The sequence below is a fragment of the Coturnix japonica genome, chromosome 1 (assembly GCF_001577835.2).
Source record: "Coturnix japonica isolate 7356 chromosome 1, Coturnix japonica 2.1, whole genome shotgun sequence".
NCBI classification, from domain to species: domain Eukaryota; kingdom Metazoa; phylum Chordata; class Aves; order Galliformes; family Phasianidae; genus Coturnix; species Coturnix japonica.
In genome coordinates, this window is record NC_029516.1 from 116,363,868 (window position 1) to 116,380,881 (window position 17,014).

The window sequence follows — 17,014 nt, forward strand, 5'->3', positions numbered from 1 at the left end:
ATGTGAGCTGTCAAAATCAACGAGACTAACTCAGAGGATAAAGTCATCTTTATTGTGAATGAAATTTCTCAAAGGTTAATTCTGTTAAGGGGAGAAATGCCTGACCATTTTCTGTTTGAATATCAACAAAAGATGATAAAAAAAAAAAAAAAATGTTATTTTTTCCTTAAACAAATTGAAATGTAACTGAAACTTCTTGACCAAAATATTTAAATCATATTCACAGAATGGAAGACCCAATAAGGACAATTACCCAAACACTAAAGAAAGATGAAATTAAAAGAAAATACAAAGGCATTTCAAAAACTTACACATAAATAATCTTATCTTTTGGCTGCATTGCTTATGCAATTTAATCCCTGACTTTCTTAAGAGCTAAATTACCCAAAAAGTACTAAAAAGTATGCTTTCAGGTTCCTCATTTGTTTCTACTATTTTACTACTTCAGCAACTACTGTAATTTGTTCAGTTTCAGATGTTACTGACTGCATTTTGCACTCCATCATCTGAAAGGAAAATTAAAACTTATGTTAGTTTTATACACATGGCTAAGTTAACTTCACTTATGCATGTATAATTCTGAGAATATTTCAACTTTTTTTGCAGATTTCAAGGAAGTATTTCACTTTTTTGTTTTACATATGTACATGTCCCACTGGCAAAGTTCATCCTGCCTACATGGAGAGAAGCAAGTCAAGCAGTCAAACAATTTGTGGCTCTGCGTATGGGACTGATGTTGGTGACAGTGTGATGTTGGTAACGGCATCCATGCTGCTCTGTGTGACTGGCTGTCTCAGTCTCCTCTCTTCGTGTTGGTACATTTGTGCGCCTTGTAGTGGACCTCCCAATGGAAGCATTAACCCCTGTGCCCATTAGACTGGAACAGGAGAAACCTCCTGGGGTAGAAGGGTATTTGTGTTTGACTTCCCTTAACAAATTCCCTGCTGATTTTCTTTTGTAGTTCCTCAATATACAGCAAAAGAAAGAGTTTTTCTTTCTTTTGTGTTCCTTATAATTTAAACATTACCTTTAAACCTGCAGTAGAGTTTGCATTGCATTTAATATAAAATGGAAAGAAAACCTACCTGTGGATTTATATCAGGCTGTACATTAAATGGATTTTTTGGCTTTGGGACTTGTGGAAATGCTGCTTTCCAATAACCAGTTCTGTAAATCAAATGGGACAGAGTAAAACAGAAAAATAAAGTATCCAGCATGTGTCAAAACCAACGCACCCTTGGACAAGCTCTTATCTTCCTCCTCCACAGTAGAAGAGAAATGAAAATTGTACATCATCACAGCACAGAATGAATACATATGAAGAAAACACTAACAGTTTCGATGGTAATGATTTTCTTTTTGGTTAGATTCAAAATATTTATTTTCTTCTTTGAAAGAAAAAGGGACTCACTACTGTAATCATATCTAAGTCACTGCAGCCAGTATAAAGTGAATATAAACATTTAAACAAGGAGGAATAACAGACTTCTCTGAATTACCGTATATTTCTATACAAAGTGCATGATAAGGTAGACTATCCTTTTTCTTTCCATTTCTCTTGCACAGTTTATTTCAGGAAGAAATACATATTTCTTATGCATTCTCAGATTAGTTTAGCTTGCTAGGACAATTCTAACACATGTTACAAGATCTGTACTGGTAAGTACAACCAGCCTGTGTGTTTGCAATAAGTACATTTCAAGAAATCAAATTTTTTTGGCAGACAGTCTATATGTTGGTAAGCAAGGCTTGAAAAGGTTGGAATCAGGAGAGGCTGTGGAAACTTAGGTTGTCTAATTTGCAGGGAAGGCTAAGAGGTGACCTCACTGTTCCACGCAGCACTCTGAGGAGAGCAAGCAGAAGGAGGTGCCACGCTCTGCTCCTGAGAACCAATTGTTATGGAACAGATGATCTTGAGTGAGATCACAGGACATGTGCAAGAGAACCAGGAGATCAGAACCAGCCAGCATGGGTTCATGAAAGGCAGGTTGTGGTGAGGTGGGGGTCGGCCTCTTCTCCCGTATAACCAGAAATAGGACAAGAGGGAATGGCCTAAAGTTGAGTGAGGGAATGTCAATTTTGGATGGAAGTTTCTTTTCCAAAAGAGTGCTGAGGTGCTGGAACAGGCTGCCCAGGGAGGTGGTTGAGTCACATTTCTTAGAGATGTTCAAGAAACATGTAGATGTGGTACTAAGGGACTTGGTTTAGTGGAGAAATATTGGTGGTAGATAGACAGGTAGACTAGATGATCTTAGAGATCTTTTCTCAGCCTTAATTACTCTACAACTCTGTGGTAAGTGATGGAACATAATTAACCTTCTTGCAATGTTAACAGTAGAGGCTCTTGAAAAATGTATGTGAGTCATCCAAAGAGAGACTTTAGGTATCACAGTTATAAAGTCTGCCTTGAGAACAACTTTTTGGTTTGACTTCTATTAGACTGTGAGTGAAAATGTGTTCAGAAGAACCTCTGCATAATTTATTTTCACACAAAATAAAATAGATATAAATCCTGTATACCTTTTGCAGAAGCAAACTGTAAAGATAGCTATTGAGAGTGTTGCAACTGCCAGTACAGGTAAAATCCATACTGAAGAAGAAATTTCTTCGTTTCCTGAAAGAGCAACAGTCACGAATCATTATTGTTAACAAAAAGCAATAGATGCACGGCTGTGTCTAACACATACTTCATACTTGTGAATGTCAGCCAAAAAGGTTTCATCCTGGAACAAAATGCAACTCTTTTTTCTTTTAGCATTTTAGCTGTACATTTTTCCAGGAGAGATTAACACCAAACCTGCTTGTTAGTCCTCAGTGCTAAGCAGGTATGATGCGCTACAGTTTCAAATGTACACATTTTTTTACTGATTTCAAAAGTGAGAATGTTGAGATGAACTAATTATCTCTCTCCTTCTCAGTAATGTGGAATGAAACAAAATGCTTACATACACTTCATATTTTAATTTGTAAGTGCACAGCCATGCGTGAGGTAGATAGCAGGGTAAAGGATGTGTCAGGGTAAAGATTTGTTATTCTTACCAAACTCCACAGCTGCACTCCATTCCCCCCAGTCTTTGTTCACTTTACACATACGGCCAGCTGCTCTTATTTTCACCAGGTTCTTCTTTCTCATGTTGGGATTTTGAACTACGTGGCTTGTAACCATTTCCTAAGCAAACAGACAACATCATGATTAGACTGAAGTTTTCGTTGCTGAACGCCTATATGTTGACAATGTGCAAGCTGTGTCTACCAGTGACAGTTTGCAAGGTATGGGAGAACTGCTTGTTAGATCAGACTTCTGCTTTGGAGCAAAAAGTATATTCTTGTTTTTTAAGTATGTAGTATGTATGCATCTATGTGTATACAGCCTATCACTCCATACATTTTGCTGCCTAGAACTTTCAACTTTTCAACTTTTACATGTTAACCTGTAATTTCTCAAAAATTACATGATCAGTAAGTCTGATTTATTTACTACTTCCCTTCCTCCGCTTACAAAGCAGAAAAATATCTTTAATTGCCTCGTATTAACACTGCTAGAATTCTATAATGCAAAGAATAAACCATAGGCATGTAGCTCATATTCCTATCTTTGTAATAGGGCTCCTTAGGACAAACAGAAGTCCCAGTACAACCTTGTAAAATAAGGAGACTGTGGTACTTAGCTGTACCAGAACTTCACAAAACATACTGTCTCTTGGATACTTTCAGAACAGGGGTATGATGTGCAGGCTACACTGAGTAGAAGGTGAAGTGTACCTACAGAACAGGCCCCATTCCAACGGGCTTTTTTTGGTCGTTGTGTTTATGTAAGTTAAATTAAATTCCCAGGAGGAGTTTCCTTGGTGCCTCCTTTCCCTTCTGTCACTAATGTGGATCTTCAAATTCTGACCCAAACATTTAAGAGGAAGAAGGAATAGTGTAATATAAAACAGAAGGTTCCACAAAATAGTTGTAGAACAATAACTTTGAATGGAATATCACACATTTCTTCGAATGTGTGATAAGTGACGCAAATATCATAATTATTTAGCAGTTAGGTGCATTTGAGAAACTCATAAATAAGAATATTGTAAAGCATAGAACTAATGATAAATACAACTATGTGCTCAACTTTTTACAACTGACTATGAAACTCACACTGCTGATAAATAGAAAAAGCAAACTTACTTTTGTGTAACTTTGATTGGTCCACTCTGCAGAGCTGCCCTGTAAATCAAGACAAAACTTTTATGATTGTTTTTTTTTTGTTTTGTTTTGTTAAGATAATCATTTTAATCAACCATCTATCACCTTTCTCTGCATTATTGTCTCATCTACTTCACAGCTTGCTTTGAAGAACTAGTAGTTTACCTAATACTTAATTTCTGATATACCATTCAACTGCAATGCCAAGTTTATACAGAAACTAATTTGTGTATAAAAAAAGTATTTCTATTCCTTAGCACTAGAGCTGAGAAATAAAATGAAATTTTATTTCAGGTTGGTGATTCAATTGAAACACAACCAAAAAAACCCTGGTCTGAATGCAAACAGTAACTTTATTTTTACATACAACAGAAAAAGCCTTTAATATCATAGAATCATAGAATGGTTTGGGTTGGAAGGGACCTTTCTGATCATCTAGTTTTAACCCCTGCTATTGGCAGGGACACCTCCCTCTAGACCAGGTTGCTCAAAACCCATCCAGCCTGGCCTTGAACGCTTCCAGGAAGCATTTTACTGATGCCATGTATGAGAAAGAGACAATCACAGAATTAAAGAAGTACAGGGATTGGAAGGGACCTCTGGAGGCCATCCAGTTCAGCCTCCCTGCTAAGCAGGTTCCCTAATTAAGGTAACACATGTAGGCATCCAGGTGGGTTTTGGATATCTTCAGAGAAGGAGAATTCACAACTCCTGTGGGCAGCCTTTTCATGGTCACTGTGTTACCCTTTTTGTTTTCTTTCAATGCAAGTAATTTCCAGTTGTAAAAATAAAGCTTAAAAGTTGACTGTAACACAAATATATGTTGTTTGCAGTATATCGCAATGCAAGTAATATTTCTCTATAAAACAATATAAGCAAAATCTCGCTCTCGCTTTATACCTCACAGTTGGAAAGCAGTACATTTTGCAGTGCAGTAATTGATGGACTGGATGTAATTAGCAACGTGAAAGCTGCTGATAAGTACTTATGGAAATATTAGTCAATTTGGACAGCATATAGATTGAAAATTCTTTGCAACCGTGTTAAAAAATAAAGAATTATTTATTGCTTTACTGTGATCTTTCTTTAAGTCAAAGTCACACGGATGTCAGTATGAATTCTTTACTACAAAGGCAAAGGGATTCGAAGAAACCATAAAGTTTCATAGCAGCAATCATCGGGGATCAACTGTGAATTAGCAAACCGCCTCCAGCTCCGAACAGTAACTCCAGAAAAGGGCAGCGCAAGCCGCCCAGTGGCCTCCTGGATGCAGTACAGGCAGACTGTTCCTCCCCAGTCGCCGTCGGCCGCCTCTTGATCGCCTGCCGATAGCGCACCTACTCTCCTTCTAGCAGGAATCCTCAGTCTCTCACTCCATCCTCACTCCTTTTTTTCTCCCAAAGACTTGTCGAGTCTTTCTCCTTTCTCTGTCATTTGTTTTCTTTTACTTAACATTATACATTATATCTTTAGCTGCTATAGTATCATAGAACCATAGAACCACCAAGGCTGGAAAAGACCCACGGGATCACCAAGTCCAACTATCCACCCATCACCAATAGTTCTCACTAAACCATGTCCCTCAACACAACATCCAAACGTTCCTTGAACACCTCTAGATCTGGTGACTCCACCACCTCCCTGAGCAGCCCACAGCTAGTTACACTTTGAATGTACAGAAATTTCAGCCTCTCTGTCCATTCATATTGCTTAACCAAATCACCATTTCTTTGCTTCATATTTGCAGCCCAGCTCTGTCCTATCACAGAGATGCAGTCAGCACTGGAAAGAAGCGAGCCTCAGCAAATGAAAGAACTTTTTCTGAGTTTTGTCACAGCCAAATCTGTAATATGTTCAAGCTGTGATTAAACATCCTTCTCCTCTTAGTCCCATGTACTCATAGACCCCGAGTGTATGTTCAGCAATAGGTTACCCAGAAGAAGAAGGATAAAATGGGGCAGTACAGCTTCACAAGGTGTAAGAAAGGCATGACAATGAAAAATAATGCTGCATATGAGGAAGTCTACACAATATGAAAGATTTTCTTTTTACCCATGCGTATTAGAAAATTCTAAAATGCGTGTCAGAGTTTAACATAGGTATAGAAATTCCTCTTACCTTGGATGTTATTTCGATTTCATATTTAAAACATCTGTCTTTGTTAGAGTGATTTATTTGGGGCTGTTGCCACTGAATAGTGCAAGAATCTGAACTTTCGTTACAACTGACAGTGACATTCGATGGAGGCATGAGTTTTTCTGAAATGATAAATTCAAGCATTCAAATATTTAAAATCACTTAGTAGTTTTTGATTTGATTAAATCTTCTGTTAGAAGACCAGAGTTCCCTATATTCTGTCTCCAGGAAAAGAATTAGGGACAAAGCCAGGGAATGTGGTTCAGAGGGAACTATCTGAGCTTTGCCAATTGTAAAAATAATTTCATCATATATGAAAACACATATGAAAACTTGGGATGTTTTGTACACATATTCATTTCTTTAGTTAAGGGTATGTTTTCCACATATAGTATCTCCACTGGCAAAGCGGAAGAGTAATTGCTCAAATAGGCTTATCCCAAAAGATCTCTCTAGTTGAAATGTCTTTGGCCATCACTGAAAAAGACAGTGGTGTGAAATGCTATCTCCAAAATTCCATTGATGTATATGTAATTCATGTAGATTGCTAAAAAAAGCTGAGAAGGGCTACAGCTGTGAAGCAAAATTGAATGGAAGAACTGCTGATGCACACCATGTATTTCTCCCAGCGCAATGTTTATGCTGTATGATACATGTCAAATAATGGAGTTATTCCATATAAGGAAGGATGAAAAAGCAGTGGCTACAAAGAAAACCACCTTTAGGATAATAATCAGCTAAATGAGTTGACAGACTGGGTAACACATTTCACTTTAGCTGCACAAGTGAAGATGAAACTAGGGATTTCAGTGAGAATTTTGGAACTCTGGTACCAACATCCAATGGACTCGAATACCTGCACAGTGTTTAGGTAAATGACACTCATGCCATAAAATCCTCACTCTCAATGTAAGAATTGTTAGGGTGGTCAGACTTCTCTTAACAATTATTTCAGAATGTTACTACTTCCTCTTGTGGTCTATTTTCAAACTATATTTTTGCCAGCCTTGAGGATAAGACCAAATCTTTTCAGAAAACAGGAAGAACTGTCATGTGGGGAGACGGTTCTGTCTGAGTGCAGGTTCTGTCTCAGGGATAAATGCTCTATAACCAAAAACAGAAATAAAGACAGAGATACATTATTTACTCACCGATTGTATATAGTTCAATATCTGTGTCATAGAACTGGATCAGGGTATTTTTGCTAGACCCATTCACCAAAAAGTAGGATCTCTCTATCTTCACGTTTTTGAATCTACATCCCACATGTCTACCATTTTCATCTTTAATGTAAAGCTCACATTCCATTACGTCACCATATCTATAGATAACATAACATATATACACATATCAAGGAGTTTTGGTTAAACATGGGCACTGTGATGTGTAAAGTGAGAATTCAAGACTCAATAAGACCTACTCACCTTGAGTTCTGCCAGTAGAGATAATATTGGGTATCTCCTGGAGCGTTCCTGCCTGCCTGCCAAGTGCAGTTCATGAGGGAAATGTCATAAATCACACAGGAGAAGTTCTCAATGGCTGACCCATTAATGCCTGCAAACATAGCAATGTCTGTTATGAGGAAAAAATGTGTGGACAGCTCCAGGCTGGAGGGTATTGGCACATGCTTAGATACAGAAGATACCTGCAACTCCAGATAATTATTGTTTTAATTAGGAATGATAAACTTCATTTTACATAGCTGCACTGGAAGGTATTTAGACTGATAGATATTGTGAAGAATCTTATGTAGTTATGTCCTCCAAAGATATGACTGAAGTTATATATATATGATATATATGATGTATATGATAGGATTAGGCTCCATGAAAACAAGTCTGCCATGATGCAAGCTGACAACTTAAGTGGCCACCTTTATTCCTTGAATTACTCTGATTTTGGAGGTTAACATCACTTCACCATATCACAAACACTACAAAGAACTCTTTAACTCCTAGCCCCAACAAAGGCTAATAAGGAGAAGAAATGTGTCTTTTTAAAAGAAAGGATGACTTAGCCCTCCTTTTATAAGGAAACAGCAATTTCTTTGAGCTTGATGAGACAAGAAGTAGAGTCATTTTGTATATTCACATTCCATGTTACTTAAATGGGCAAATAGTGCACCCCATTATCTTAACACTCTTGTATCTGTTCTCCCTGTCATATAAAAAAGGGCAAATTCAGACATTTTCTTCTCATAGATTGGACACTACAAAGTGACACCATGAGTTATGCTGTTATGGAATTCAAGGTGTCACACACTTCTTGAAGAATTTAAAAACAACAGCCACAAATTTGTTTCAACTCAATTTTGAATAATATAGGAAAATCAAGCTAATAAAACATTCAGAAGAGAATTCGCAATTAAGAAAATGTCATCAAGCAAGACATTAACCATGGGCAAGACATTTACTGACTTTCCTAAAAGTTGTAGGAAAATACTTTACTTGTCCAACAAACATTGTCATAAGGATGTAGACAAGAAACTGTCCATTTACAGGAAATAGAAGAAGTAAGGAAGAAGGCATTTCATGCTTTTTTTTACACTTGGGCCCATTAGAAGTGTGCAAATCCTTACCCAAAGTCTTCTGCATTACCTTGAGGAATATACTCGCATGTGACTGAGTATGTACTGTTTGTTGCCTCTGCTATTACCGAAAAGTTTGCCCCATTGTGCAGAGGAAATACTAGGTTTCTTACAAAGATGCAATTTGTCTTCTTTCCCTGAAAAATGACGTTCAAGTGGTTAATTTTCACTTTTTCAACTAATGGTTTACGTAACACTCCCTGTAGAATGCCTGTGCTTTCTTTCTAACAGTGGGCCCACTACTAGAGTGAAGTAAGTACTGCTGTCTCCCTGAGACAAAGAGCTCCCTTCCTAGAAATTTTGGATAATGAACATTGATCAGCATGAGGTGAGGACTCTGATGCTTCCCTTTGGAAAATCACATGACAGAGTAGTGCGAACAGTATGAACTCCTCCTCTCTTTCCATCCATGGCATAGAAAATCTTCTGAACTTCCTAAAAATGGAGTGTATGTTCTTTCATAAAAATCAACAGATGGCTGCAATGTACTTTATTCTCCTTTCAAAGTCAAAAGGAGATAGCTCACAAATGACTGCTTGGGTAAGGAGATGGCTTGAGGTTAATCTCCAGTATTATTAGATTTCTTAATGTTAGCAGCCAATTTGAACAAATCATATAAGTGCCTCATCTATTTAGTAGCAAAGGACACAGATGTTTGCATCTAAGATGCATGGGGTACAGCAGGAGCTGTACCTCTCTATTGGCTTCTATCAGAGTTTTGAATGCTAAGGTTTCCATGCTTAGATGCTTGAAATGAGGTGACAACTCTATTCTAATCTGTGATCATTGATACAGATGCTAGAACTACATGGAGTATTAAAGGATTCTCCAAAAGACAGACTTCTGGAAACTGATTACAGAAACAGTAAATGTGGTATATATTTTGCATATTGACACAGCAGCATAGTAAAAAATGCTTATTCCTTATTTGCGCAAAAATGGGTGTCAAAACCAATATTTCCTGATACAGTTCCTGTTCCTGAACTGCACTTTTGAGATAACCTTCTCAGTCTGATGCACAAGAGATATTGACCAAATAGACTGTGACATTACTGCAGCTTTGGTGTCTAGAGGAAGAGAATTTGGTGAATACTGGAGTAATGTATGCATTCAGAAAAAAATAATAATCCTAAGAGAGCAACTTTATGACTTGCTTTGAAGAACCTGTCTGTTTTCAAAAGAAATCCTATTTTGGTTATTACACATAATTACAAGACAGGAAAAAGTTTAGCTTTCTATCCTCTCTGTGTAAGAGCTGAAAACAGACCAAACTAGACAACCTTTCTATAAAGTCAGAACACTGTCCATGTAATCCATTCTGAGTTCCATGTCTCCAGTCAGCTATCAAAAGTGTATCAAAAAGTGTAGTGGTTTATCTCTGTTGATACTTTACATAGAAAATTTACCTGTATTTTGACTGTATTATTGTTTACTGTCATAAAACAATTGTATTTAGTGAAATTCATGGTGCTGATCCAACTCAGTTCTGTTTTCCACCAATTCAGCGTCAAATTTTGGATGGGTGAATCTGACATTTCCCCTGAAATTATCACATAATAGGATTGGTTAAATTCAGGTTTTTGGGGTACAGAGGTTACTACTTACCAGATCTAAGACAAAGGGCAACAGGAGGACAAATATGTCTAAAGAGAAATGTCTTACACTTCACCTAAGAGGATATCTGCAGGAAGTGTTCTACTCACAGTTTGTGCACTGCCAGTCATCATACATCTGGGCAACCAGCAGCATCCAGTGTGTCATGAAGATGAGTCCAAGACAAGCAAGCATTTTTTCTTCCTTGGAGACAGAAAGCAGCAAAAGTTGTCTGGTGTGACAGATGTCAGAGAGAACTGCTCTCCTCTGAATTGGTCTGGTCTGGTCTGCTCATTTTACTTGCTTCCAAGCTATCTGCCTGTCTCAAAAGAAAAATTAGGTACGAAGAGGGGTGGGGATGTAAATCAGGTCACTAGAACAGAGCCTGTATGTAATGTCCCAGTGCTTGTAGGAGACTGATGTGCTAGTTAGAACCCACAGTCTTGTGTTTTGGTGAAGGAGGATGACTCACCCTTTTGTATGCAGTACACCAGGGTTGGTGTGATGTTGGTGGCTATGGAAACACCTGAGTATGGCCACGAGGGTATTAGATATACTGCCATTCAAAAGGAGTCCCAGCTCAGGTGCCTTTACAATAATGTATGCAGCATGGGTAATAAACAGGAGGAGCTGGAGGCCATTGTGCCGTTGGAAAGCTATGATATAGTCACCATCACAGAAACACAGTGAAATGACCCACACAGCTGGAGTGCTGAGCTACTGGCTACCAACTTTTCAAAAGAGGTAGGCAAGACAGGAAAGGCAGTGGTGTAGCCCTCTGTGTTAAGAAAGACTGTGAATGTATTGAAATTAATGATGGTGATGATAGGGTGAAGAGCTTATGGGTCAGAATAAAAGCAAAGGCTATAAGACTGATATTATTGTGGGAGCCTGCTATAGACCACCCAGCCAGGATGAAGAGGTGGACAAGGCACTTTATAGATAGTTGAATGAGGTCTCAAGGTCACTCCCCCTTATTCTTGTGGGGAACTTCAACTTCCCAGACATCTGCTGGGATTTATAATACAGCAGGTAAGGAACAGTCCCAAAGGTTCCTAGAATGCATGGGAGATAACTTCCTGTCATGGCTGGTGCGGGAGCCAGTGGGGGGAAGCAAAACCCTGGACCTGCTGTTTGTTAACAGAGAAGGTCTTATGGGGATGTAAAGGCTGGAGGCCATCTGGGGCAGTGATCATGAGATGCTAGATTTCTCAGTCCTTGTTGAACCATAGAGGGGAGTCAGCACAACTGCCACCTTGGACTTCCAGAGGGCAGACTTTAACCTCTTTAGGACCATGGTTGAGAGGATCCCTTGGGAGGTAGTTTTGGAGAGCATGGGAGCCCAGGAAAGCTGGGAATACTTTAAGGAAGTTATATTAAAGGTGCAGTAACTGACCATCACCAAGTCACAGATGATGAGCTGACAGGCAAAGAGGATGCATTGGCTAAACAGAGACCTTTGGCCGGAACGCAAGAACAAAAGGAAGTTTATGGTTTCTGGAAGAGTGGGCATGCTACTTATGAGGATTACAGGTATGCAGTGAAGCTGTGCAGGAGAAAATTAGAAAAGCCAAAGCCCAGATAGAACTGAACTTGGCCACTAAGGTAAAGGATAAATAAATATTTTTATAAATGCATCAACAGCAAGAGGAAGGCTAGGGAGAATCTCCATCTCATGTTGGATGCTGAGGGCAACTTAGTGACCAAGGATCAGGATAAGGCTGAGGTACTTAATGCCTTCTTTGCCTCAGTCTTTAACAGTAAGACTTGTTACTCCCTGGGAAAACAGCCCCCTGCGCTGGTAGATAGGGATGGGGAACAGAATAAGCCCTGCATGATCCATGATGAGATGGTTTTGGACCTGCTCTGGAAGCTGGATGCTCACAAGTCCATGGGGCTGGATGGACTGCACCCTAAATTGCTGAGGGATTTGGCGGATGTGGTTGCCAAGCCACTCCATCATTTTTCGGCAGTCCTGGCTACCTGGGGATGACCCAGTGGATTGGAGGCTGGTGAATGTGACACCCATCTTCAAAAAGGCTGGAAAGATGATCCTGGTAGCTACAGGCCATCAGTCTCACCTTGATGCCCAGGAACCTATGGAATCTTGGAGCCATCATGGACCAGTTAAAGGTCAATGAGGGGATCAGGCCCAGCCAGCACGGGTTTACGAATGGTAGATCCTGTCTGACAAACCTGATTTCATTCGATGACAAGATGATCTGCTTAGTGGATGAGGGTAAGGCTGTCAATGTGGTCTACCTGGGCTTCAGTGAGGTCTTTCACACTATCCTCCACAACATCCTCATGGAGAAGCTGGCTGCCCATGATTTGGATGGGTGTACGCTCTGCTGGGTGAAACAATGGTTGGATGGCAGGAATCAAAGAGTTGTGGACAAGGAGTTAAATCTATTTGGCAGCCAGTCACAAGTGGTGTCCCGCAGGGCTTGGTACTGGGGCCACTTCTATTTGACATCTATATTACTGATCTTGATGAGGGGATTGAGTGCACCCTTAGTAAGTTTGCAAATGACACCAAGTTGGGAGGGAGTGTTGATCTGCCCAAAGAGAGAAAGGCACTACATAGGGACCTGGATAGATGGGCGAAGGTAAACTGTATGAGTTTCAATAGGGCCAAGCGTCAGGCCCTGCATTTTGGTTGCAAAAACCCCAGGCAACTTGACAGGCTTGGGGAGGAGTGGCTGGAAAGCTGCCTGATGGAAAGGGACCTTAGTGTACTGAAGGACAGTTGGCTGAATATGAGCCAGCAGTGTGCCCAGGCAGCCAAGAAGGCCAATGGCATCCTGGCTTGTATCAGGAATAGTGTGGTGAGCAGGACTAGGGAAGTAATTCTGCCCATGTACTCGGTGAGGCCACTGGTGAGGCCTCACCTTGAGTACTGTTTTGGGCACCTCAGTACAGAAAAAATACTGAAGTGCTGGATCAGGTCCAAAGAAGGGCAACAAGGCTTGTGAAAGGTTTGCAGAATATACCCTGTGAGGAGAGGCTGAGAGAACTGGAGCTGTTTAGTCTGAGGAAAAGGAGGCTGAGGGGAAACCTTATTGCTCTCTTCCAGTATCTGAAAGGTGCTTACAGCGAGAGCAGAGTTGGTCTCTTTTCACTGGTGACATGTGACAGGACAAGGGGAAATGGCCTCAAGTTGCACCAGGGTAAGTTTAGGTTGGATATCAGGAAAAACTTCTTTACAGAAAGGTTTGTTAAGCACTGGAATAGGCTCCTCAGGGAGGTGTTTGAGTCACCATCCCTGGACGTGTTTAAAAATCATTTGGATGTGGTGTTCAGGGACATGATTTAGTGGAGGGTTGTTAGCTGTGGTAGTGTGGTTCGGTTGTGGTTGGACTCAATGAACTTAAGGTCCTTTCCAATCTGTATGATTCTATGATTCTATTTTACGATTCTAATTCTTGAGCAAGAAAAGATTGTATGGACATTTCAAGCAGCCAGAGTATCTTTAAAATGGATGGTAACAAAATCAACAAAGTTGTTTTTCACTGCAGCAAAATAATTTATGTGATGTTTTATAAAGCTGTTGATTTGGGAACCGTTCCAGAAATTCTACGTACATTCACCTGATGACTGCTTTCTTAATGTCTAAAGATTATCTATCAGGATAAGTAGACCTCAAGCATGTGAACAAACAGCCGCAAACAGAAAACATCTGAATTTGTCACCACAAAATCAATTTGCTCTAGATACTCAGTGATCAGTATGTTAAGTTTGGTTAAGGAACTTTCTTAGCAGGCAGTAGATATCTCACTTGTAAAAATCTTTATTCCACTCAGCTCATGTATTTCTGTCAGCTTTTGAGATTATGCCTGGGTCATCGTCCCTCCAGCCCCTGGCTTCCTATATTTATTTTAGAGCATTACCAGATAACCCCATAAACAGAACAGAAAGGCAAAAACAGACCTACCTTGTATTTGAAAACTTCTTTGTTTCATTTATCCTTGTATCATAGTCTTGAGGCTCAGAGAAGATGGAAAGACTTGCAATTGCAATGGTTATACAGCTACAAATAGGGCTGCCTCCTTGTCTCTTACGTTTTAGGGAACATTCATATCATCGGAAATGTTGCAAGATGTGATGCTCATCACTTCCCTTCCGACTGTTACAAAATCAAGAATCTTGACAATTTTAAAACCCACATTTCATGCAACATGAACAAGTAGTTAGCCGGTTAAATTTTCTTTGGTGTTGTATAGAATCCGCTAATACTTTGGAATCCAATGAATATGTAAAACCATTTCCTCTTACAGAGATTTCTCTCTGGCTGTAAATAATTCTTAGTAGTACAAAGCAGAACTCAATACAAAGCATATCTTCCCATAGACCAAGCATGCTTCCCCTGGTGCTCAAGGACCAGGTCCCATCCAACAGCATGACCAGGAGCAGGCAGCGGGGGATATGGGGCACTCCCACTTGCCTGGACAAGAGACAATGGTGGGCTCAGTTGGGCAGGGGCCATGTCAGGGCCAGGCAGGGCTGTAGTGAGCTGGAGCTTGGCTATTCTGCAGTCTCGCCGTGGCAGGGGCTGGTGGCCCCTGTGGTGATATTTTAAGGAGAATGGAGAGCCTGGGACAATAAAATTAGAGCCATAGCAAATGCCAGGGAGAATCTAATAGGGTTTTGAAAACTGAAGGAAGACAGAGTTTTTGTGCATCTGTCTCTCTCTCCCCTTTCTCCTTGAGAGATATCCTTTGTCTCCCTCTTCCAATAGCATAGTTCCTAGATTGTTTAGCAGTCTCCCACCCCATTCCTGCAGCAGATACCTCCAAAGTAGGAGCTCTGCACCCCTTCTGGCACCTCACACTGCAGGAGAAGAGAAGGAAAAGTGTTTAGGTGAGCCCAGAGATTAGGCTGTAAAGGAAGAAGGCTGGAATAAATTCCACCGAAGTTGTATTAGTTGATCCTGCACCACTTTAAAAATGGTGTTTAAGGTCAGCTGATGCTCTGAGGGGGCTGTATCTCCAATGCCTACAGACATTTCCTGGGAGAAGCAGTGGAAGCACAAGCCCATATATGGCTGTGGCAGGATGGCTATACAGTGCCTGTATGTGACTCAGATGTTCATCACACGGGTGCAGACGTAGTGGGATGCTGGACAATTGCATTTTCTGTGTGCCTAAATTTGGTTCTGGGAAGTGCTATCAGCTTCCAGATTTCGAGCCCTCCCAATTACGGGGCTCAGAATGAGTGAATAAAGAGAAACACATCCATGAAGCACTGGAGTCTTTTTCTCCAGTGCAACTCCACTCCACTAGGTGGTTACTTGAGCCTCATGCTCTGACTCTGAAGAGCTCTCAAGCCCACAGCAAAAAGCAGAGGAGCAACACACTCTGGTACTTTCTGAGATTATGCATCTAAGCAACACATTGAGGAAGTAGGGGTTTTGAGGTTTTGGGGTGCAAATACTCCTTTTTCTTTTCTTTTTCTTTTTTTTTTTTTTTCCTTTTCTTTTTTCTTTTTTTTTTTTCTGTAACTAGAATATACTGTAGGAGAACAAGCCAAACAACCCACAAGAACAGTGCTGTTACCGCCACAAAGGAACTCTGTTACCCAGGGGATTTCTTTGCTTATCTATATTTAGGGCAAATCCTTCCTGAGATTTAAAAACTGTAAACAAATTAAAAAAACAATAAAAATCACTAAGCAAAACTGTTGCAGTTGGTGATATTATCAAAGCCTTGAAGTCCAAGAAACCTGTGTGGAGTGGCTTCACTGTAACCCAGTAGATGAAGAATAATAGGCTCTTTCCAGAAGTAATGGAGGGCAGAGATAATGAGAGTGTTCTTTTAGTTCTATGAGGATCCTGCCACTACCAGATCAGAATCAACCTTCCTAGAAAATCCTAAAGCTTGAAGACTATTTCATTCATCATTCAACTTCAGCAATAGGAGTGCTCACATGTCTAAACAAGTGCCCACTGTCCAAACATTTTTTATGGCAATATGTTGCAGCTTTTGTATAGATTGCAACTTTAGAAATAGGAGTCAACTCTCTTCTTGGTACTTGCACTACTTCCTTTTTTTTCAGAAAATAATATATAGCAACAGGAGACCAGAATACAAGACTTCTGTCTGTGTGAACATCTGAATCACACAGTTAGGTTACACAGCCTGATCACCCTTTTCCTTACTTGATGATCATTACTTTGGGCCTTTGCCCAAGAACAGGAAGCGGATGCTCTAACCCCACCTTCTCCCACCTCCACTGTCTCATGTTGTTCTGTTGGTTTCATCAGTACATTAGAAGTGAATTCCAGATTTCTGAAGGGGCTTTGCAGCCTCACCATCTTCCCTAGTGAAAGCAAAGGGGCTGTAAATAAATAGTCCACTAATGGTTGTGACTGTGAAACAGAATAGAGAGAATTCAGTAGACATTACATGTTTTCAATTCTGTAGTAAGTTTTGGGTTTAGTTGGACATTTGTGATGCAGGAGTTCTTATTGTTAATAAGTTATAATTTAAAGAGCATGTTCCTTCTCAA

The 17,014-nt window shown here is 40.0% G+C and overlaps 1 protein-coding gene across 2 annotated transcripts; it reads right to left on the reverse strand.

Moving 5' to 3' along the window:
- Positions 1–30: 30 nt before the first annotated feature.
- LOC107306196 (granulocyte-macrophage colony-stimulating factor receptor subunit alpha-like) lies at positions 31–14,632 on the reverse strand. Of its 2 annotated transcripts, none has more exons than XM_015849138.2 (12): positions 14,442–14,632; positions 10,618–10,711; positions 10,321–10,454; positions 8,925–9,051; positions 7,752–7,881; positions 7,479–7,648; positions 6,310–6,449; positions 4,174–4,212; positions 3,040–3,169; positions 2,521–2,614; positions 1,086–1,167; positions 31–506 (listed from the first exon to the last, which is right to left on the reverse strand). In XM_015849138.2, the coding sequence occupies exons 2-12, from the start codon at positions 10,700–10,702 to the stop codon at positions 432–434; spliced, it is 1,206 nt and encodes a 401-aa protein (XP_015704624.1). In that variant the 5' UTR covers positions 10,703–10,711; positions 14,442–14,632; the 3' UTR covers positions 31–431. The 2 variants fall into 2 exon arrangements, with proteins under 2 accessions (XP_015704624.1, XP_015704616.1); XM_015849130.2 differs by having other exon boundaries at positions 10,618–10,826; positions 14,442–14,629.
- Between the last annotated feature and the right edge of the window lie 2,382 nt (positions 14,633–17,014).